The following is a 24,015-nucleotide window of genomic DNA, read 5'->3' as shown; positions in this document are numbered from 1 at the left end:
CCGCTTACCCCACAGCGGCGGGGCTCGTCTGTGCCGCCGTCTCGATGGTAGCTCCCTAGCCGGCTCCCACAATGCCCCGCGACCCCCCCCCCCCCCGCCCCTCCCTCCCTCTCTCTCTCTCTCTCTCTCTCTCACACACACACGCACGCACACACACACAGAGACCGCGGTGGTCACGTGCGGGGCGGTGGCGGGCGCGGCGCGGCCGTTGGGCTCTCGCGCGGCGGCGCGCGGGTCTCGCGAGAGGGGGCGGGGCGGCGCTCCCGGCTGTCAGCGCGATGAGGAGGCGCCGCCGAGGCCCCCGCCGCTGCCTCCGCCGGGCCGCGCCGCGCTGCCCGCCCCATGGCGTGTGAGAGGCCGGGGCCGCCGCCGCCTCCGCCGCCTGCTCCCGGCCCCGCCGCCCCCGCCTCGCAGGTAGGAGCGGGCTGGGCGGGGGCGGCCGGCGCGGGGGGGGGGACGGACGGACGGACGGGACGACGACGCGGTGACCCGGCGGGGCCCCGCCCGGCCCACACACACTCCACCCCCCCGCCGCCGTCGCCTCCTCCCGTCGCCCTGCGGGGGTCCCGGCGCTGCGGAATCCGGGCGGGGAGCGGGGCCGGGCCTCGCCCGCCGAGCGCGGTCTGTCAGCGCCCCCGCCCCGCCGGGTACCGGCCGCCGCTGCGGCGCGGGGGAGGGGGCTGCCGCCCGCCCTCTCCCCCCCCCTCCCCCCCCCCCCGCCGCTGGGCCAGCCGGGGGACGCGGGGCAGCCATTTGGTGGCGGCTCCGAAATGACGGCGAGAGCCGGGGCCGGCGGGCACAGGTGCGCGGCGCGGCCCGGCCGGCGGCTGCTGACAGCGGCCTGGCGGAGGCGGGAGGCGGCGGGGGCGAGGCTACGGGGAGACCCGCCGGCACCGGCGAACGTAAGGCGACGAGGCTGCCGGTTAGCTCGGTGGCAGCCCTTTCGGGCCGCTTGGCAGCAGCAAGCAGCCTGTTCTAGTGGTGTCCTCCAGTACGGAGGGGAATTGCAGCGGTATCGTGAGTGTTTCCACTCTTGTGGAGCTGTGCTTTAGGGTAATGGTGGAGAAGAGTCATGGTGGAAAACAGGCCCTAGAACTGCACCCGTCATGTCACGTTTAAAGCGTCTGAACCGAAAAAAAACCCAAAACAATCGAGCAGGAAAAGCGTGCCTTGGTTGTGCTGATGCTTGAGGTGCACTGAGGGTTTTAAGTTAAGCGTAGAAGTCAGCAGAAAGCGTAGGAAAGGGCAGCAGTGCGATTGGAGAGTGATGAGTATTCGGCTACAGTCAGGGTTCAAAGTGGAACGGTATGTGTCTTTAGTGAGAGAAAATAATGGCAAAGTTTAGGCTGGCAACCAGGAAAATTTCTGATGTCGGTCTGTTTTGCTTTAAGTGCAAACTTGGGATTTTGTTTGGGTTTAGTTGTAATTCCTGTAGCTACTCTTGTGATTGTTCTTTCACGGCCATTATAGCTATCTCATAATGTTGAAACAAAAATTAAAAACAGCCCTTCAGATTACAAGCGTGTAAATTTGTAATTGTGGTGGAAGAGACCTTCTCATTTTAAATGAGAACCAACAAGTACAATTGTAAATCTTCTGAATCAAAATACTGTTACTTGACCTTTGGTCTGTGTTAAACATCTGTGGAGATTCTAGAAATTGAAGCTTGTGTTGCTGGGATAAGTATTCTGTGAAACACTGAATTCTTAATTTTTGTAATAAATCATTTTCCCAAGACTTGCATGTCTTTTTAATGAACTTTTTCTTGTTTCTTCAATGTAAGCAAAGCTTTCCACAAGAAAAGGTTTCTTGTTAACTCGCGTTCCTGTCTTGTTTGAGGTCATGGCCATTTTTCTCAAAAATATTAAATTCCAATGATTTTAGTGTCAGGGCTTGAGATATCTCACAGTTATGTCCTCGTCTTGAGTATTGATCTCTTTTATTTAAGGTTTCGTTGATTTACAATAGATAGAATATTTATAGTATCCAGAGGGTAATGGCTAGTCGCATTTGTTTTGTTAGATGTACGTTACATTTTGTTTGATAAGATTTTGTATACCTCTTAATGAGATGAATAGAAGTGGTCTCTCCTTACTGACTGGACAATCCTAATGAAAGGAAAAAAAAAAATCTATATCTGTGGACATATTAAGCTATTTTGTACGAACTTTAAAAAGGCTTTCTGACTCTTATGGAACCCTCTGTTTTCCTGCCTATGTCTCAGAATGGAATTATTATTTCATTAAAATTATTTGAAAAATGTTAGAATACAGAGTTTCTCTTTTGTAAAATGTATAGTTTAAGTATGGAGGTTGTGTTTAAAAAAAAAAAAAAAAAAAGGCATGGGGAACTAAGCCATACATGAGGGTCCTTATTCCCTGAAAATATTAATGAAGAGTAAGGAGTTCTTCGGTGTATCTTTTCTTGAAGTAATTGTGTCAAAATAGATGTGCTTAGAAATAGATTCCCTTTCTCTGCATTCAGTGTAAGTTCAGTTGATTTTGGTGGCAAAGAAAATTTTTCGTTTATTTGCTCTTCAGTTAGTCCTGAAAAGTCAATACTGTTACAGGAGCTGAATTTGTATCAGGCTTGTGGCAAGGACAAACTCTCCTTTCAGTGACACCTACGAAACACAAAAAAACCCCACAGTGGCATTACATAAGTATATAGGAAACTTTTAAAATTTAGTAACAGGATTTCTGCTAGCAATGCTTGAACAGGAAAGAGCAGGTGTGAACTGTTGAGGATACACTGAGTCTAGTGTTGATTTGGGGGGGGATTTACCTCTGAATTGAGTGAACTTTGGCAGTCATTGAGCAACCATGAACTTAAATTTGTATTAGTGAATTGTACCACTGTTCATAGGGAATTATTCTTCAGCCACATCTTTTAAGGAGGCAGAGGGGATCTAAGCTTTAATTTTTTAAGAAGATGGCAAGTGAAGCATCCCATAGGTGTTTTGGCAAAACATAGTCTGGATAAACATATATTCTAGTATGTCACCAAGATTTCTCTTGACAATAACTTTTCTAGAATTTAAATTGGGCTGCAGGTACTCCCAGTAGCATTAATGTTCAGTGAAAAAACTGCATTGAAATACTATCTTTAATGGTCATCAAAGACTCTGCTTTATATATAGAATTTGCACATGATATAAAGACATTTACATGTGACATTATGGAATGTGGAAATAAGCAAGTCTGCTCTGTAAAGAGGATTTATTTTAATTTCAAGCCGTCATAGCCGAATGATGCAAAGCTGTTACGGGGATGGCCCTTTTCTAAGCCTTTAATGAAGCTAGTTTTTTAGATCTGTAGATGATGGCTGTTGAAGAGAAATGAATAAAAGTTTCTAGCCCTTTCAGAGAATAATTTAACACTGATAATTTGATTATGTGTTTGACTAAGTTTTTGACCCAGTCAGGGTGCTTTGAAAACTACATAACTTAGGAAGGAAGACTTGAAAAAGGTACCTCCTTGCAGTACAAACAAATGATTAATCTGCATAAATGGAAAATTATAATGGAGATCACTTAAAAGAAAAGAAAATACCATGATCTCTGCAGCCAACATTAAGAGCAAGTCAGTATCAAGGACTCTATAATTTAGTGATTAAAAGTCAATTGAATTCTAAGATTTAGGCTTAAATCCACAGTGAGATTGTAATTGGACTACCTTAAGTTGTGAAAATGCCATATAATTTCACAAGTTTTTCCAAGATTTTTCCTTCATCTGTAGAGAAGACTTGCCCATTGTTCAACACTGGCAGAATGGTTCCATGTCATATTCTCGTACAAGCTCTGCTTATTAGACTTTCCTTTGCCTGTGTCACACAAGGGACCTGATCAAGTCACCTAAGCAGAGCAGACCTAACGTAGAGCTGCAAGACTGCCACTTCTGTTCGGAAACATGGCTGCTGGTGATGCTGCTGCTGCTGTTTTTTCCCTAGGCATTTGCCTAGTCTATGGGGGAACTGAGTTCAAGCCTTCAACCCTTCCTTTGAAAAGGGATGAAACTTGCATATCTTGCATTTTGGTAAATGCCCTGACTCTGGGCAACGTGCAGCTTTGAAGGGGATTGCTCCCTACCTCATGCTGAACCTGTTTCCCTTTGAAGAGAAGAAAGTTTTCTTAGGTTGAGACCCATGCTTACCATGCTACCTAGGAACTGGAACATGTAGCTGGGGAGGAGGCGCTGACTTTGTTCCTTGCTCAAAGAACTATACCTAGATTTGATCCAATGACTGATTAGTAAAAATGCACAGATGATTTTTTAAAATGAAGCAAAATCCAAGTCATCTGCTAGGGCAGCTGAAGATGAGGCTGCGGTTGTCTTTGATGAATATTCAGTCCTTTTTTGTGTGAGGAATACCTTCAAGGGGAGGGACTGAAATTGTCCTGTCTCCAAATGCGTGTGTTTGGATGCTTTTTTGTAAGATGAAAATGTGGGTTAAAAGTATTTAAAAGTAATTGAATTTGTATCTCTTAGTGTAGATAAGAAATCTGGTCACGGAATTAAGATGTAAGGCAATGCTAGCACCACTAACTAAAGAAATCCCTTTCTCTATTTTTGTGTGAAGTTGTTGAACTCCTGAGGTCGTTCTGGTGTGGAGAAGTCAACATCTCCTTCTGGTATCAGGCCTCTAAGCCCTGGATAAAGGTAGACTTTAAGATAAAGCATTGTCATCAGAATTTCTAATTAGCTAGTCCAGGCAATGTTCAGCTCAACGTGCTGGCTCAGTATCCTGCCGTGGGGTTCTGAAACCTCTCCTTGCCTTGCTTAATGAGTACTGATACTGAACTCGGTAGGCCAAGCGCCAAATGTGCGACATTGCTCTTCATAGATCAAGCCCTCTGTCTTTAAAGGTTTGTTGGAATTCCTGCAGATTTGTGTCATGTCCCTACCTTCCAAATAGCCCTTTATTATATCTGAACAAAATGTGATATTTTTTGGCTGGGTTCTGGTTGGCTGGTGCATATATGCTGATAGATCAGAAAAGTACACAGACAGATAACTGCTGAGCCTGATGCTGTAGCCTTTCCTGAGAAGCATGTGAATTTGTAAGTTTTTCTAGGTACCAATTTTCATGGAATGTACGTGCATTTCAGATGTGATGCATCTCTATCAGGTTTGCTCAAAATGGTCTAGAGGTCCTGAGGCTCATGTGGGAGAGGAACAGACTAGTAGAACAGCATGATCACCTAAGCTTGGTTTCTTTAGGAAATCAGGATTAAATTATATTTATCATGTCCAAACGTTGTTGAGTAGGTACAGTGACTTGGATTAGTTGCAGAGACCATCATGGGATTAGGTAGCTGAAAGTTAATGTAAAATAAGAACATCTAAATCTTACAAATTCCATAATTTGTAAATGGTACAGCTGTTTGAGGAAGGTTTTGGGGCTTCACCTTTCTCCCCTTCCACTCCATCTTCAAATTTCATAAAATATTCTGGTCAAAAATTATCATGAGAAAATCAGTCACTTATCGTTGTTACTCCACTCCATTGCAACCATTACTGTAGTGGGAAAATGTTATTGTATTAGAAACAGAAAATTACTCAACTGTAATAGTTTTTATTATATAATTTCTGAACTTAGGCTTGTGTGTTTTTCAGTTTGTCATCTGAAGTGTGGCTTCTAATAGTAATACTATAACATTTATTGTGACTATACTATGTAAAGATCTTTCAATTAAAACTACTAGGTCTTTTCAATCTGTTTGCCTTGTATGTTTGGCCAGTTTCTGTATCAGCCATTTCTTTGGGGTTTTTTTTTGTTTTGTTTTGGTTTTGGTTTTTTGTTTGTTTGTTTTTTTGCAGGGTGCTTCTACTTTGACAGGCAAGAGAAGCCCTGTGTATGTGTAGAGATAGACAGCATGTCTGCCAGAATGAACAGATAGACCAAGGGTAATTGTTCTGAGTGTACTGCCTGTTAAAAACAAACCCAAAATGATTTCTAGTTTACCTTCTTTATTATGCTCTCCTCCTTGTGTTTGCTCAGTTTAGAGCACTGGAGCAATTTGTTCTGCAAGAGGACATCCCTGAAATACACTGTTTCTGACAAGGAGCAAGAATCTATTAAACATTTGGCTTATGCTTTTTGTAGAAGTTGACATGATAATTAGGAGATGTGAGATTGTTTTCTTAACACACTGGAGTGCAAGAATGGCAGGATAGCTGGCATGCTTAATAGAGTATGGAGACTTCCTCTGCGTATGGCTGCTTGAAGTCTAAGGAGTTGAGAGCTTTCCCCAGCTGTTTGCTGATTTAATTAGATCTTTTCCTGTCAAGAAATCTGAAGGTCAACACATGCTTAGTAGAATCTGTCACTTACGATGATTAAATACCCAGAGACAGATCTTTAAAAATCTTAAAAAAAAAAAAACAAAAAAAAACAAAAAAACCACTTCAAGAATCTGTTGTGTTCATTTCTATGCTGGTCAGGAAAACAAACAACTATATTTTAAAAGCTTGTAAATAGAGAGGTGGCTGTTTCTTGCAGGTCTCTGAAGTATCGGTGGAAACTGAATGTGTGTACTGTCTCAGAGCAGAGATTCCTGCATTTGAGATAATTAATGAGCAGTGTGGAAATAGAGACTGTTTATTAGGAGATTGTTAGTGACCAACAACATATTAGCAAATAAGCTGTGTGTGTACTAGCCTTTTCTTAAACTTTTCCCTGTGTGAGTCATGATGGTAGCACGCTTCCCAGAGTTGTCTAGTTTGTGCTGTTACCTGTGTCATGCAGTCAGGTGAAAAAATGCCAGTCTCAGTCCTAGGTCAGCAGTAGTGTTGGTGTTAGTATCTTGACGTTTCTGGTAATGCTGGCAAAAGGCTTTAAGGAGAGTATTTACTGCAAGGCTTTACACTACAATTCTGTGCATCTCTTGTCCTGCTGTTTTTGTAGGAAAGCTGAAGTAGATGTGCTGAAGGAAATGGTGGGATTTCTTAGAGAGGAATTAAAAATCTTTCTATGCATGTTGGCTCATTGTTTGGTTTTGCTGTTATTTGTTTTGCTTTTGAATTTCCTTGGTTAAAAGACATATGTAGTAATAGCAGATTAAAGAGGACTGCAATTTTTTTTATCCCTGCAAGAGCTTTGATTGTGCTTTCCTAGAAATTGGATGAAAATCTATTTTATCCAATGCCTGTGAATATTCTGGCTTATGTTGAAACTGTTAGCCCAGCAGTTTGGTTTTGAAGGGACAGGTTCAACTTTCAGTTTGTTGTATTTTACACTTACTATGGGAATTCGTTTGGGGGGAAAAATTGCTGCATAATATTGAAAACCTCACTGAGATAAGGACATCTTGTACAAGTATCCTGTTACTTAAAGGGCACTGAATGTTCGTAGTACTAAATAGAATTTCTAAACAGATGGTCATAATTAACATAAAATACATCCACAGATAGAGTCTATTTGGTGTTCTAGTAATTATTTCAATGGTCCGATACTTTAGCATTAATTAAACTGTAGCACAGCCAACAATGGAATTGCAGTAAAGAGTTACCGAACTCAAACATGGAGGGAAGATCTTGGCTTCCTCAAAACAATTACCTTTTTTCCGTCATCGCAGAAAAAAAATAATAGAATGTTAAACATGTAATTAAAACATTTGTGTATTGGCCTTTCTAACAAGCTGCTAGGAGAAGCTTGTTCATAGCCTTGAAGTGAACTAACTGGTCTCTAGGTTGCATAGAAAGTCAACATCATTGCACATTGCAGCAAAGGGTGGGGCTATTTAGCTCTTAGATGAAGCTGTGAATTTAAATCTTCATGACGAAAGCTTGAATGTAAACGGTTTCAATGAACTTCTGAGGCCTGTTATCTTTTTCAAGAACATAAGTTATATAAGATGGGATGTCTTTCAGAACAATTTCTACAAATTCAGATTTTTCTTTGGAATACAATTTTGTAAATGATTTGCATGGTACTACTGCACAGAGTGAGATGTTTCAGAAGAAAAGACTTAGTAGCAAGCCAGCTGAAGTTATTGCTTGCTTTATTGTAAGTTTTGTCCTAAATACCTGGATTTTCCACACATCAGAGATTTTCTCGCTGTGAGTTCATGGAAGTGGAGTTGCATTGTTGTATAAGGTAGAGATGTGAAAAGCAAAACTGAATACAGCAAACTCTGCCCTTGTGTGCTCCGGTGGGTTCTTGGGAGAAAAGTGGGAAGTAACACAAGAGAATAATAAAACTAAAAATTAGTCTCTCATTCTTTTTGTGTTTTCTTATGGTTCTTAACTTTTGTTAATTGATTTGTCTTTTACAGAAAGAGAAAATGTCTTTTTAAAAAAAAAGCAAAGCTATGTTTAGTTTCGTGTCTGAGTAAGATCTACAGAAGGAAGGCATTGTTCTACTTCAGTTCAAATGGAAATAACATTTTAACTCCCCCCTTCCCTGCTAACAAAAAAAAAAAAAAATTGTGCCCTCCCTCCACCCCAGGCCCATTCTACAACCAGGGAGTGCTTTCAGGGTTTTGAAAACTTGAAGTTAGATGAGGCAGTGTGAGAGATGGTTAATGTGATTCACGCCTTTATGTTTTCTGTGCCAATAAATGTCTTCCTACGCTAAAGGTGTATTTAATCCTGTGAGAAGAACTGTAATGCTATTTATTGTGCATAGGTTCGACTTCAACTTACAGTAGTCTGCATTAATTCAGTTCATGAGCCTTTTTTGGTACAATTATTAAACTAACACGAAGTTGAGGTTTTTGAGTACTTTGACATAAGGATTTGGTTTTATTCTGTAAAATGTTGAAATGGTGGGCTTTTTTAATTAAAAATAATTCTAAATTACCAGAAAGCATGTTTTAAATACTCTGTTATTCACTTACAGCTGCCAAAACATAGTACAGTGAAATAATGGTCTGCTAGCCTGCTAAACAAGTGTCCAGCTTCCACAATGCCTGTGCAGGCAGCTCAGTGGACAGAATTTCTGTCCTGCCCAATCTGCTACAACGAGTTTGATGAGAATGTGCACAAACCCATCAGCTTAGGTTGCTCTCACACTGTCTGTAAGACCTGCCTGAACAAGCTTCATCGCAAGGCATGTCCTTTCGACCAGACTGCCATCAATACAGACATCGATGTGCTTCCTGTAAACTTTGCACTCCTCCAGTTAGTTGGAGCCCAGGTATGATTTAAGCAGCTCTTTGTTTTGCCACTTTGTGTTATTACTGTTTACATGCCAGTTGCAATACGCTTGCTGATCTTTTACCCTCATTATAGTCTAAAAAAAAAAAAAGGTCAGACTTTAACTTTGTAATATTTAGAAGTCCATACATACTCTAAAAGCAACCACACCATTTTCAGGACCATCCTAGTCTCATAAAATGAAAACATATTCTAGTTGTAACCTGAATTCTGGTTCAAAAAGGCTCTTGAACTGTGACTGGAGAAAAATACCCATTAGGAAATAGACAGTTATCTGTCACAATTGTCATTAGAAAACTGAACCTGCAGATTGCACTCATTCATCATACTCTTGCAATGAATCTCCTTTCTACATGTCACATGTTCGAAAGTAGCTAGCTGTTCAACCAAGTTTCAGAAGCGTGTGTGTGTAAAATTTTTTTTTTTAAATATGCATGATGATTGCTTTTCAGTTGCGTTTTCAGACACTGGCTAATCAGGCCAGGAATGTTCCCTGTGCTGTCTCGTAGCAGTGGCAAAACAGCGATTATATAATCAGTACTGTGCTTTATGGAGACTAAATAAAATAAGTCTGTTCACCTTATGCTGATTCATATGCTTTCTCATATTACTCTTGCTATAACACCTGGGTGATGCAGTAAGAAGATGCTTTTTACTTTGCTTTTTAATGTCTTATCACATGCCTTGACACAGCTATTTGTAATAATACTGTCTATGTCAAAGTGGTTTGTTTCTCAAGTTCACATGTTCCTTTCATTTTTTTATTTCTAAGTTTGTGTCAAATCTCTGCCTTGATCTTAGAACATTCATTTTCCTGGTCTCCTAGCTTCTTGCAATGTCTGTCAAACAATTTAATGTATTGTGACTAATACTCCCTGTATTTTCATTGCCTGACCTTGTTACTCTACTTGGAGTTCTTTTCCACCAAGTTTGCTAGTTCTTCTCTTTAAAGATTTCAGCATGCCCAAATTACGCTTAAATTATTTTTTTAACTTTGCTTTTGATTTTTTCGTATTATTTTCTTGCCAGTTAATTTTGTCTCTCTGTAGTAAATCATGCTGATCTTGTACACTGGTCGTCCTCTCAAGTGATGTGTTCTTAATTCATCTTTTAAGTAGCTTCCCATTAGACCTTGGTTATTGTTTTCTATCCTACTTTTGTTCTTAATGTGTTGAGTACTAACAAAAATAATCTTTCATCACCCTGATCCTCATCATGTGTCCTGTTTGTTTTTCTTTATTATATTCTACATACCTTGGGTGGGCCCTGTCTTTCACTTCTCTAAAAAGCAGTGTACATCTGCAGTGTTATGTAATTAATAGTAGTGATGTTGGTACCATTATAGGCATATCATATAGGTCAGCTGGGTATATATAATTCTTCTCCCTCCTCCTCCCCCTTGCATTTTCTTAGGTACCTGATCATCAGACAGTAAAGTTGAGTAATGTAGGAGAGAACAAACATTATGAAGTAGCAAAGAAATGTGTTGAGGATTTGGCACTCTACTTAAAGCCATTAAGTGGAGGAAAAGGTGAGTCTACTGAACAGTAGAATTTTGATGTAGCTTACTTTTAACAGCATTGTGTTTTCAGCACTGATTTTAGATGTCAATGGGATAATCCTCTAATTTTTGTAATAAAATGTGCCTTATGTCTTTAAAAGCTTATTCACACCTGTGACACTTGATTATTTTTTTAAAAGTTTACAAAATAGTTTTTTTATTTAATAATATTACCTTGGGACTAACTTTGTACTAAAAGCTGAACTTCCCTCAAAGGATGGGTTTGTCAATTTAAGACTTTCATTAAAATTCTGTTTGATAATGAATTACAGAGTTCCCTAAGAGAAGGGAAGATACCTGTGACTAGTATCCAAGTCCTAGAGAAAGACACATACTATTAGACACTTTTTTTGTCTTATTCAGATAAATGTCTGATTAGAAGCAATAGTTTGCCTCTTCTTTCTTTCTTTGAAGGTGTTGCAAGCTTGAATCAGAGTGCACTGAGCCGTCCAATGCAAAGGAAGCTTGTGACACTGGTGAATTGTCAGCTGGTGGAGGAAGAGGGTCGGGTTAGAGCTATGAGGGCAGCTCGATCACTGGGAGAGAGAACCGTTACAGAACTGATCTTGCAGCACCAAAATCCTCAGCAGCTTTCTGCCAATCTTTGGGCTGCTGTCAGGGCACGAGGATGCCAGTTTCTAGGACCAGGTAAGGTACCCATAGAATCTGCAACAGTGTATATTTAGCTGTACCTTAACAAAACAATCTTTGGAAATTTCTTCTGTTCAGTTGAAGATGTAATTACTTCTGGTTTTCAACTTCTTGCCAGGAAGAAAGGAGAAGGAAAGAAAATATAGACAAGTTAGTAAAATCTGCTGTTTTAAAGTTTGGGTTGATTTTTTCCTCATCCCCCCCCTTATTAACTTCTTCAAAATTGTGAGGAACTATTTCAAGAAGTCCTGGCAAAGAAGAGTAAATAAGCATGCTTTCTGCACAGTTTGTAATGCAGTGTAACTGTTAACACAGGTTGGTTGTACTGCTCCCTGTGATTAGAATTGGATAGGAAACTGCAAATGCTGTGTTGTTCATACTTTAGCTGCAAATACAATCAGCTTAACTTTAGTTGCAGCATACTTTAATTATAAATTTTAAAATGATCATGTTTATATCTTTGATAGAAACAGCAAATTCCTAGTTAAGAATGCTGCTGAAGCAAGCACAGAAATGAGAAGGAAATTCTGTTTAAACTGGAATTCTCTCTTGATTCCAATAACTGATGATAGCATTCCTGTACTGTTCCCATATTTATTTTATACAGTTTCATGGTGTAGCATTGATGAGATGTCCAAAATGACAAAGGCTACAAGACTGCATAGTGGAGAAAAGTATAAAAACTGTACTACTGATGTGTTTATTACTGAAAATTAGTCTTAGCTCTTTAAGTTTGCTGTGCTTAGAGTGCTTCGAAGTACTTCTTCTAAACTAGCAAATTTCTTAAAATGTTTACAAAGCTTTTTTTTTATTATGGTTAGTGAAATAAAAAGTAATAAGGAATTACATTCAAGATGATTCAGATGCTCCTACTTGCCGTGTTAATACATGATAGCCTTGCTGTTTTCTGGCAATATATTTCACTTCATATCTTTTATTTTTGTGTGTTAAAGCTATGCAAGAGGAGGCACTGAAACTTGTATTACTGGCACTGGAAGATGGCTCTGCACTCTCAAGAAAAGTTCTGGTACTTTTTGTTGTGCAAAGGCTAGAACCAAGATTTCCTCAGGCCTCTAAAACAAGCATTGGTCATGTTGTGCAGCTACTGTATAGAGCATCATGCTTTAAGGTAAAATACCAATATTTGAAGCTTGTTAGTGTGAACTAGTGCAGCTCCAGAAAACCCAATCTAGGATTAGTATCTTTCACCTGTAAAATGTTACATAAATTCAGTTTCCACACATTTAAATAGTGTAGACTACAAGATTTTTATCTAGAACTGTCATGAAGTAATTGTTTGATATTTAAAATTCCCTGCAAAAGGAATAAATGATCACATGTGGAATTAAGCTGGAATAGATTCTGAAATTACTGCCCTCATTATTAACTGCCCGTCATCTGGAAATTATCTCCCCTGAAAGAGGCATGAAACCTGACTCTGTAGGCACTCCTAGCCTGCTTCAGGTGAAGTATTTTAATATAATCACTTCTGGCTTTATTTAGATTGATAAGAGTTGACCATGGCCAGACATGCCACACTGGCCTGGATGCTCTCAAAGCTTAGAATCCAATCCCAGCATTCTAAAGAAAACTTTTGGAGTTCTGTAGTCCTGGGAACACCACCAGGCATGAGAGAGGGACACCATACACAGAGAGTGCTCTCAGCCTGAACTCCAACATTGTGTTCCCACACATTTGTCAGTCTCTGTCCGTTTTCTTTTGTCTGTATCTAGCTGCCTTGCACTGAAGAGGTCCTTTATTTTTAATATGTAGGGGTGGGTTGTTTAAACTGAATATTCCCAACTCTCTGTATCTGGAGAAGAATGAAAAGTTAATTCCATGGGTCTTTTCTTCTTTTTGAATCACAGTTAAAAACATGATTATCACAACATCACTAAACTAAACATTAAAATAATGACACCGGTTGCTCTCCTTTATGACAAATGTCTTCTGTAACCTAAGAGTTTTACTTAACATTTATAGTGGGCTCTAGGTTAAATATTCTGTTCTTTAAATGTCAGTATCTTAAAATTTTTCTTCCTTTTTATCATTTGAGTAATTTCTAGAGACTTTCCTGTGTCTTTAAGTCATCTTTTAATATTGCATAGCAAAAACTACTAGTAGAACTACTAAATAGCTAACTATTTCCTGTGAATTAAGCAAATCTGATTACTTTCCTAGTTGGAAGTAGTGAGTTGGTTTAGTTTTGCACCTGTGATCCTGTAAAAACTTCAAGAGCTGGCATTTCTGCCTGTGCACTGCTAGCTAAGTGGATGAATACATGGAAGAAAACAAAGTATATGCTAAATATAAAAAAGCAATACTGTTGTGATTTGTGCTGTGTAACTTTTTTTCTGATGGACTTGGAGATTTTTTTTGTTAAAGGAGGAGTATTTAACTATTACAATTTATTAGGTCACTAAAAGGGATGAAGATTCTTCTCTGATGCAACTTAAAGAAGAGTTTCGGAGTTACGAGGCTTTGCGGAGAGAACATGATGCCCAAATTGTTCACATTGCCATGGAAGCAGGACTTCGAATATCACCAGAACAATGGTCTTCCCTTCTTTATGGTGACTTGGCACATAAATCACACATGCAATCCATTATTGACAAGGTTCGTCAAAGGGATGATTTTAGTATCTTTGTAGGATTAGATTTGACTATTAAACTTTATAATAAAAATCCAAGAACCACTTGAGTTAACTTTTTGTCTTTAGTCATATCAAATATTAATTAAAACTAGAATGAAGGTGTTTTCCCCACTGTAGCGTGTTCTTTATATGAAGACATTTTGGTTTTCAGTAGTTCAAGGCTAATTCCCTTTCTTGTGTCTTATGATGAAGCTTCATAGGGCAGATTCTGAGCTGAGAAATAAAATTTCTCTCCACTGATACTCTCTATATGCCGTCTGAAGACACTACATATTGTGTTTAGGAAGCAGTGTAATGTAAATCTTTTTAAGATTAGTAGTTCACAGTTGTAAGATGCAGCACACTAATGCTCACTTTGTTTTCAGCTCCAATCTCCGGAATCTTTTGCAAAGAGTGTACAAGAATTGACAATTGTCTTGCAGCGCACGGGGGATCCTGCAAATTTAAATAGGCTGAGGCCTCATTTAGAGCTCCTGGCAAACATAGATCCAAATCCAGGTATGCAAATGAAGCTTTTTAAACATTTCTTGATATTTTTCATATCTAGCAAAGTAAAATATTAAGATGATAACCTGCATTCCTGGTTTCAAAATTCCCATTAATTAACATAGTATGTCATGAACTCTTCTTCAGGCTCTCTGAATTCTGTCCTAGTACTTGGTGTTTTGAAGTACTAGAGAGTTGCCTCTTATTTATGATACTGCTGGAAATATTGACAGAATGACAAGCCTGCTTTTAATAATTTTAGATGCAGCATCTCCAACATGGGAGCAGCTGGAAAATGCAATGGTGGCTGTAAAGACTGTGGTACATGGACTGGTGGATTTCATTCAGAATTACAGTAGAAAAGGCCATGAAACTCCACAGGTAACTATATTTGATCGTTGCATTATATGTCTTAATGTACATATACTGAAAGATGCAACTTTGAAAAATTACTATTGATTTGAAATATTTATAGCCTTTTCTGTGGAATAATTGATGATACTGTTATTTACTGCATTCAGATTTTTAGAATTTAATGTTTCTGAATATGGAATGCAGCAGAGCTTGCTGTAGTGAGATCCATACAATGGCATAGTAACCCATCAGCAAGAAATTTTCTTAGTTTTCTGATTAAAGGTGCAAAATGTAAAAACATATCGTGGATCCATTTTGTGTATTTTAAGCCTATTTTTATGTAAATGTCTGTAAGATTGTAAGAGGAATGTCTTGTGTGTTTTGTTTTTTTTTTAAAGCCACAACCAAATAGCAAATATAAAACAAGTATGTGCCGAGACCTTCGACAGCAAGGGGGATGTCCAAGAGGAACAAACTGTACATTTGCTCACTCTCAGGAAGAGCTTGAAAAGTGAGTGTGGGAGACTTTTTTTTTTTCTTCTCCTTTTTAATTTAAATCCAAGCAATCTCCATAGAATTTTGAAAACAGTTTCTTCTATACGTTTATTCATTTGGAAGGATTTGTGAATCTCTTGAAGTGACAACTCTTTACATGAAATTGAAGGTACAGTAAAGCAATGTCTGCAAACTAATTCCAGATTTATTTTTTATTTTACCCCATATGAAGTTAACATTTCCTTTCCTGGAACTGAGTCTAGGCTCAGCGTCTGTGAGGGATTGGTTATATCACCTTCAAGAGAGAGAATGTTAATTGCATTTGAATTGATTATGGAATAAAGCGAGTTATTTGAACAGTATGTAACATCTGCATTCTCGAAGCTGTTTTCACCGAAATCCATTTTTAAAGAACTGCAGAAGTGGATCTTCTACAAGGAGATATGATCTTTGGATACAAGGAAGACATCGATGTTCTATTTGCAGATTGTTGAAAATAAGCGCCAGTTTTTGAAGTCTTGTAATTTTTGGATATTGTGTTCTTCTCAATCCCTTCCTTTTGCTAGTTTTACAAATACATTAAACTTCATAATAAGCACTTCTAAAATCGTCTTGTCTTTTGTGTGTGTTTGTACATGTGTTTGTTTATAGGTATCGCTTGAGGAACAAAAAAATCAGTGCAACAGTGAGAACATTCCCCCTTCTAAATAAAGTTGGTGTAAATAGCACCGTCTCAACCACAACAGGAAACGTGATTTCTGTCATAGGAAGCCCTGAGGCAACAGGGAAGATGGTGCCAAGTACTAATGGAATAGCTAATCTAGAAAGTGGTGTTCCCCAGTTGATACCTCGCTGTGCGGACACCTCCTTGAGAGCTTTGGAGAACACCAAGAAAGGAGGAAAGACTGGAGCCAATGGCCAGAATGTTTCTGGATCCCCTACAGAATCACTACCTGAAAAGTAGGTAACTTTTTTTTTCATAAAGATAACCAAGCACAACATTTTGCTTTTAGATTATCATGGAGTTTGTGGATGGCAAACAATAGAAACCAAGAAGGGCGCACATAGTGCGTACTCCCTTAATAATCCTGGAAGCCTTCTAGTTTGGGGGTTTTCCCTTAAAACTTTTTAGATGCTTCTCCGGGAAGCACTGAGCCTCTAAAATTTTCAAAGCCTTTCTCTTTACCAGAATACAGTTACAAGTGGTATATAAGCTTCTGGATACGTACCAAAACATTTATATCCACTTTTGAGCTCTCTTAGGAGAAAGTCTAAGATGTAGTAGTAGTATCAGTTTGGGGTATGAAAAACAAAATTCCAGAGGAAATGACATGGCCCAAATTTCCACATTACATGGGAGTGTACATGAAGAGATGACTCACTGAAATAAGTAAAGATCTGCTTAATTATTTCTTGGTAATCCTTTTCAGTAAAATTGGTTCTCCACCCAAGACTCCTGTAAGCCAGGCAGCAGCTACCTCAGCTGGTCCTCCTAATATTGGAACAGAAGTTAATTCTGTGCCTCCAAAATCCAGCCCGTTTGTTCCTAGAGTACCTGTCTACCCTCCACATTCTGATAATGTTCAATATTTCCAAGATCCCAGGACTCAGCTGTCATATGAAGTTCCACAGTACCCGCAGACAGGTGAGTGAGATGAGCACTGAATCAAAAATAGCTCTGAACTTTTCTCTAGATAAGCCTGAATGCTGAGAAGTAACTTTTATCTCAGTTTTGTGGAATTTTTTTTTTTTTTAAATATCAGCCAAATCTTCACTTAATGGAATACTAATCTGGTCTGTTGCTGAGTATGGGGGGGGCCTTGTAGTTTGCTCCCAGTGTTGGTGGTGCTGTATGTTACGCAGCTGCTACCTCAGCATCCAGAAGAGCTTGAACCTCAAGGTCTTTCATCTGCTTCTTCCTTTGTTAGCATTTAATTGCATTTATTTAGGCTGGCTCACCTCATGCCCTGTCCGTGAGGGTATCCATAGAAAGGATTCAGACCCAGAGGCATAGCACGCTTCTACTGTGAGACTTAAACATCTTTGTGCTTGCTGAAATGTTTTTGAAAGGTTTCAGTCATCTTTTTAGGTTGCAGTGTGCATGTTTATATTCAAGCAAACAATTAGATATCTGTTACAGCATTGGGTCATTCAGAAGCTCTCAAAACAGAAAGTAGAGGTGTTCAAACAGTCCTTTCCAAAGAAAAAAGAATAAGCCAAGTGTGAAGTGTTTTTTATGGACCTTTGGAATTACTTTTTTTTAGCAATATAGCTTTTTATTTTGGAGATAACTATTTTAACTTCCTATATAAAGAAGTGCTTAAGATGCTGTCTTTTCAGTGACATAATTATATCATAGTACATAGGAGCAATGGCAGAGAAACTCCATTTTCCAAGTTGGGTCAAGGTGGTAAAGCATCAGCACTACATCTGCAAATATGGTTGTCATACATGAAATTACGTTCCATAGAAAAATGATAGGGTCAGTAACAGGTTTGTACAGTGTGACTCTTCATTTTCTAAAGGTACTTATCAACACTGTTTACAGTTTTAGAAGGTGTAAAATTCTGGGTCATTTGTGGTTACATTAAATATGCCTTTTTCCAATTTTTAAGGATATTATCCACCACCTCCAACAGTACCAGCTGGTGTGGCTCCCTGTGTTCCTCGCTTTGTGAGGTCCAATAACGTTCCAGAATCCTCCCTCCCACCTGCTTCCGTGCCATATGCCGATCATTACAGTACATTTCCCCCTCGAGATCGACTGAATTCTCCTTACCAACCTCCTCCTCCGCAGCCGTATGGACCAGTTCCTCCTGTCCCTTCTGGAATGTATGCTCCAGTTTATGACAGCAGGCGCATCTGGCGCCCACAGATGTACCCACGAGATGATATTATTAGGAGCAATTCTTTACCTCCCATGGATGTGATGCACTCATCTGTCTATCAGACATCATTACGTGAGAGATACAACTCTTTGGATGGTTATTACTCTGTGGCTTGTCAACCTCCAAACGAACAGAGGACTGTGCCTTTACCAAGGGTAAGTGAGAGCCAGAAGGGGAAGGATGTAGTCTTGGTTTTGAAGGTCATTACTGAAAAGTTGGTAAATAATTAGCATAGACCTCTTCTGTTTATTTGGGGTTACAGTGATCAAGACTTGTGACCTGGACAAAGTTCTTGTTTTGTTTTTAACCTTAATAAAATGGACTTGTAAAATAGACCACTCTAATCTGCATTAGGACCAGAGCCCCTCTGCCTCTTTAATTCCTATGCATGTTGCTTGAACTAATTACATATTTAAGATTGGAGTTCCCATACATGGGCCAGGTTCTCCTGCAAATCCTTGTGAAATTCTTCTAGTGATATCAGTGGAAGGTTACAGACCCAAGGGAATTTGGGGGTCCAAGTGTGTTCCCCGCAAGCATCTGCCTTCTGATTAGAGTATGATAGGTTATACAGTCCTATATTTATTATTGCTAGGAGCCTTGTGGTCATTTGAAGACTGGTTATGACGAGCAGTTGAGACGGAAGCCGGAGCAATGGGCACAGTACCACACACAGAAAACTCCTCTGGTATCGTCAACCCTTCCTATGGCAACACCATCTCCAACACCACCTTCTCCTCTCTTCAGTGTAGATTTCAGCACAGAGGTGGGAAGCCAAAGTGCTTCTGTATTTTCCCTTCCTGTTTCTGTAAGATGCCATTTAATATTTCTAGTAAAGCTTTTCTACCTACCATCTATTGTTCATAGAATTAATTTAATCTTCCAGCAAAAGGAAAGTAATCTCTAATAATGAATGCATTCAATTTGATATCAAGGCAATGCTAAACATGATTGTGGAAAAAAGGTCAAGTAGTGAAGTGATTCAATTTACCCTCACTAAAGGAAATGTAATTTTATTGAACTAGCTTTGTGAACCTCCAGGTTTTTGTGTAGGGAACAACAGCTGTTTTCCATTAAGAAGGGTCTTTTATACTCCGAATGGCACTATGACATGATGTGTAGAGTGAATCAAGCTGCAAATACTTGTCAAGTCTCAGAGAATACATACCCCTTAAAAGTGGCAAAAGGCATTGGTAGAACATTGTGTACTTATGTGAGAAGTTCTGTAAACAAGAATGGAAACTCAACAAATGGGAATAGTGTGCTTTTGAAGGAAAAAAAAAAAACCTAACTTGTGAAACTTATTTTCTGTATGTGTAAATTAAATGGATCCAAGAAACTGGATTGAGAACCACTGTGCCAAGCACTCTTTGCTGTGGTTTGACAGTTCTGTTGATGATATCTGAGGTGTTAGACTCTGATTATTCGGAAAAGGTCTTGTAAGGAAGGTGTACCTGAAGTCCCTTATGGGTGCATTCAAGATAGATCAGGATTTAGTCCTTTTCATCCAGGTTGGAGAGTTCCAAGTCATACTTCTATCTGCCACTGGCTCATACATTAAAGGAAAATGCATGGCTTCCTCTCAGTTTAATTACTGCAGGTATTTGGCTGAAGAAACCTGCCATTAACATAGTGGCACTGATTTCAGTCTCTCATCTTGGCAGACCAGGCAGTTCTTCATAGTGGCAAAGCTTGCCCTTCTTTGACAGCTGTCAGCTGCACTAATTTAAAATTTGGCAGGACAGGTTATGTTGTCCCTAAGTCAAGTCTTGAATATAGCTACAACTCCTTGATTGACTTTTGAGATAATTTAATTAAATAGCAGTAAATGTCTTTTCTTATTTTAAGACTGTATTCCCTGTTTTTATTATTCACTGCTTATTTATTCCCTTTTCCATAGTTCTCAGAGAGTGTCAGTGATTTGAGTGGAACTAAATTTGAGGAAGACCATCTCTCTCACTATTCACCGTGGTCTTGTGGCACTATTGGCTCTTGTATAAATGCTATCGACTCAGAGCCCAAGGATGTGATTGCCAATTCAAATGCCGTGTTAATGGTAGGGGTTTTCTGCATGTTATCTCATTAGTGTAATGATACTTACATGCTGAAGTGTCTTCTGTTTGGTTAAAAAAGTCTTTTTTTTTTTTCTTTTTTTTTTTAAAGTTGCTAGCTTCTATTATTAGTATTTTAAAGTAGGTCTGCCCATTTGAAGTTGTTTGGAATATCATTTCCCAGTTTTGTAAATAAACAATGTATTCAGTGACAGAATGTAGTGCCATGAATAAAACTCTCAGATGTCTGAAACAGCTATTTTAATAACAGATCTCTGTAAGTCAAACTTGTAGCCAAAATATTTTGAGTGGGTGGTCTGTAAACTGATAAGAATGAATTAATTTTAAATGTGTTCTGTGATTATTAGAGTGGGATAAAAATTTTTGACTTCTTAATTTTGTTTGTATCTCTTCAGAGTTCTTTATATAAATGTATATGTGTACACATACATCCTTACAATTTCTGAGGCATCTAAAATAGTCTCGGAATATGTTGTAGTGGCAGGTTTGACTGGTTAATACAGGGTCATAGTGGCCAGTTCAGAGCAGGTGTTTCCACTGCAGAAATACATTTCCTATTTGGCTTAGGTGCAATAGTCCATCGTGTATGAATGAATCGCTGGCCTTTTCAGGGTTCTAAGATTTGTTACGTTGCCGTTGTTTCAGAAAATCGTTCCTTTGAAGTTAATCCCAAGAGCAAAAATACACTCACAGAGAAAAGTTGAAATACTGTGGACCCAGGATGATCAACAAATATTTAACTTCGCTGCTTTGTACTCTCAGAGAATCTGTATGAAGTATTTTCCTAGACTACACCTCTTACTTGGTTGGAAGGCACATTATCCTCTGTTAGACAGTTTAATGGCAACATATCTGTGAAATAAAATACAACTTATTTTTTTATCACCCAATTCCCATGAGAGGAAAAAAAAGCTAACTGAAAGACTTTAGGGAACAAAAAGTATATAGCCTGAATCACGGAATACAGCCTACCTCTGGAGGGGTAGGAGGTCATGCTTTTTGGAGACTTTCTGCTATATAGTGTAGCAGGCTACCTTTATGTTCTATGAAACAAGTGTAACCAAATCTCATCCCAAGCCTTCTTTTATACTGCCTCCTTCAAGTATAGGAAAGGGTTCTGAAGGACCTTAAAGCATACTGGAACTTCTTCTGCCTCGAAATACAAGCTTGGAAAAGCAAAATTACTTCTACTAGCAGTGGTAACAGCTTTCTCGTGGTCAGTTTGCCATTAAAGGGCAATAGTTAAATCATTGAGGCCCATCTTGGCTCTCTAGTTGGATAGATTATCAGCATTGTATTTAGCAACAATAATCAGAAGGTTATTGGGAAGCTGAAGAATCTGAGTAACCTCAAATGAGTCCATGTATCTTCTGTCTCCTAAATGTGTAGGATTTGGACAGCGGGGATGTTAAAAGGAGAGTGCATTTATTTGAAACTCAGAGAAGGGCAAAGGAAGAAGATCCTATAATCCCATTTAGTGATGGACCGATCATCTCCAAGTGGGGTGCAATCTCCAGGTCATCCCGCACGGGTTATCACACGACAGATCCTATTCAGGCCACTGCTTCCCAAGGAAGTGCTACTAAGCCCATCAGTGTATCAGGTACAAGTACAGTCTTCATATGACAATATAGCATACATCATGAGCATTTCATCTTGTTCATGCTTACTACAGCATTGAAGATGCAAAGAGCTAAAATACCTGTATATCCTACTTTAAGAACAGGTAAGATAACGGTATCTTAATTTATTACAGATTATGTCCCTTATGTCAATGCTGTTGACTCAAGATGGAGCGCCTATGGCTCAGATTCTACTTCATCAGCACGTTATGTGGAACGGTACAGACTTTTTTCTGTGTTCTGTTAAAAGCATTTTCTATAGCTTGCTGTTCTTCAAAATCCAGAATGTGGGGGAAGAAAATCTGGAACTATTAATAGACATTCTTAATTTTAAAGTAAGAGATTCTTTCCTATCCAGCATAAAGCCTTGGAAAAACTACACAAGTTTTAACCTAGCCTTTAATGCTTAATGCAGCTAATAATACCCAATTACTAGCAACGTATCCCTTGAGAAAGCTAATCAAAGAATGGCAGTCAGGTACTGCCAAGCTGTCATGTCAAAATCTGCAATCTTAAGTAGTTTCTCTCAAGTTTTCTTGCCACATCTTACTCATATGTAAAATAAGGATGTTTGCTTCATATAGCGCCTTGGGCTATTGTGAGCCCCAATGAAGATGAAGAGCGCATTATCTTAGTCACACACGTTCTATTGAAAAATCTAACATTGATAGACTAATGAAGTTTATGGAGCCTTTGATTCGGAGAACTTGTTTTTAATTCCTAGTTTTTCCTTCTTGTTCTTAAAGGGACAGGTTCATAGTTACAGATTTGTCTGGTCACAGGAAGCATTCCAGCACTGGAGATCTATTGAGTATTGAATTACAGCAGGTAAGATCAGCTATTATACCATGTGGTATTTTTAATTTAAAAAAAAAAAGTGATTTAGTGAAGTGATTTAAAATAAATTTTCTTAGTGTAGCCTACAGAAAATAGTACAGTTGACAAAATGATCAATAAGGGTTAACTAGATGCTAGTCCTGCTGCAAGACTTAGTATGATGCATAAGGACTGCTAATATGAGCTGTTCCATTGACATCAGTAAGGCCATTTTGGGGAGAAAGTGGTGGGCCTGATACATGTCAGCAAACGCAGAACAAAATAAATGCTGTGCATTAAAGGAATAACATAGTTTTCCATCTAGCAAGAGAACTGTTCTTTTTGTAAGCTGGTTTATTTTGCCATTTGACAGTACATGGTTTAAGCATAGTTGTTGGTAACTGCTACGTTTCTTTCCATAGGCCAAAAGTAACTCATTATTACTTCAGAGAGAGGCGAATGCACTAGCCATGCAGCAGAAGTGGAATTCTCTAGACGAAGGCAGTCGTCTTACCTTAAATCTTTTAAGCAAGGAAATTGATTTGAGGAATGGTGAGGTAAAGAAAGGGGTAATTGGGATGAAACAAATCTTTTGAGTTTTTTGTATGTACATAAGTGCATGCATTTTCACTAAGAGTTAAAACTCTTGGTTTTAACATTCCCAAATATTTATAACACGTTCTGTGCAAGTTAAGTCACTGTTGTTGTTGCAGCCAGTTACTTCCTTGAGATCAAGAAGGTGCACCTGCTATGCTGCTGCTCCAGTCATCCATTTACAAAATGGAAAGAATGTGACAATCTGTTTTCATGCAATCATTACTTTTTGTTCTACTTGTACATGTTATAAATCTAAACATTCTGCCAGTGGACTCTACAGAAATTTCTACTTCAGTATTCATTTTATCTCTCTGTTTCAGCACTTAAATGTGATTAGATTTAGCTTTGTATCCTATGTTGTCTATGCCCAAAGTTCTATTTGTGTCTTAACTAGCTCTTTTATATTGTAGAAATGTTGTGTCCTAGAAATGCATCTTCTGTTTTCACTTTAATACTTGTGTTGTGTGAAGCAGGTGAAAAGCTAACTTGATATTTACAGAACATATTAATTCTTTTTTCAGACTGATTATACTGAAGACTGTGCAGACACAAAGCCAGATCGAGACATTGAATTGGAGCTGTCAGCCCTTGATACAGATGAACCTGATGGACAAGGTGAACAAATAGAAGTAAGTACAAAAATCTGTGTGTCTAACGAGGTC

The 24,015-nt window shown here is 39.0% G+C and overlaps 1 protein-coding gene and 1 non-coding gene across 14 annotated transcripts in view; both read left to right on the top strand.

Moving 5' to 3' along the window:
* Positions 1-287: 287 nt before the first annotated feature.
* Positions 288-24,015, top strand: part of RC3H2 (ring finger and CCCH-type domains 2) — a 33,134-nt gene continuing 9,406 nt past the window's right edge. For 8 of the 13 annotated variants that reach the window (XM_041119591.1, XM_041119587.1, XM_041119592.1 and 5 more), the window contains exons 1-19: positions 288-414; positions 8,842-9,138; positions 10,572-10,689; positions 11,134-11,367; positions 12,324-12,499; positions 13,786-13,986; positions 14,389-14,521; positions 14,772-14,890; positions 15,262-15,374; positions 16,010-16,318; positions 16,789-17,003; positions 17,974-18,401; positions 18,842-19,054; positions 20,147-20,302; positions 21,708-21,921; positions 22,075-22,159; positions 22,687-22,768; positions 23,179-23,313; positions 23,875-23,982. In XM_041119591.1, the coding sequence (XP_040975525.1) occupies positions 8,908-9,138; positions 10,572-10,689; positions 11,134-11,367; positions 12,324-12,499; positions 13,786-13,986; positions 14,389-14,521; positions 14,772-14,890; positions 15,262-15,374; positions 16,010-16,318; positions 16,789-17,003; positions 17,974-18,401; positions 18,842-19,054; positions 20,147-20,302; positions 21,708-21,921; positions 22,075-22,159; positions 22,687-22,768; positions 23,179-23,313; positions 23,875-23,982 (3,270 nt within the window). In that variant the 5' untranslated portion in view covers positions 288-414; positions 8,842-8,907. The remainder of the gene's footprint in view (positions 415-8,841; positions 9,139-10,571; positions 10,690-11,133; positions 11,368-12,323; positions 12,500-13,785; positions 13,987-14,388; positions 14,522-14,771; positions 14,891-15,261; positions 15,375-16,009; positions 16,319-16,788; positions 17,004-17,973; positions 18,402-18,841; positions 19,055-20,146; positions 20,303-21,707; positions 21,922-22,074; positions 22,160-22,686; positions 22,769-23,178; positions 23,314-23,874; positions 23,983-24,015) is intronic. The other 5 variants (XM_030001173.2, XM_030001170.2, XR_005931238.1 and 2 more) reach the window with 4 other exon arrangements.
* On the top strand, positions 14,186-14,300 carry LOC115335505. The gene has a single exon (XR_003921449.1). It is a non-coding gene; the product is annotated as a small nucleolar RNA SNORD90 (small nucleolar RNA).

Source organism: Aquila chrysaetos, chromosome 24 (genome assembly GCF_900496995.4).
Source record: "Aquila chrysaetos chrysaetos chromosome 24, bAquChr1.4, whole genome shotgun sequence".
In the NCBI taxonomy this organism is placed as follows: Eukaryota; Metazoa; Chordata; class Aves; order Accipitriformes; family Accipitridae; genus Aquila; species Aquila chrysaetos.
The sequence above is the reverse complement of the archived record's forward strand: the minus strand, read 5'-3'. Positions and strand labels throughout refer to the sequence as shown.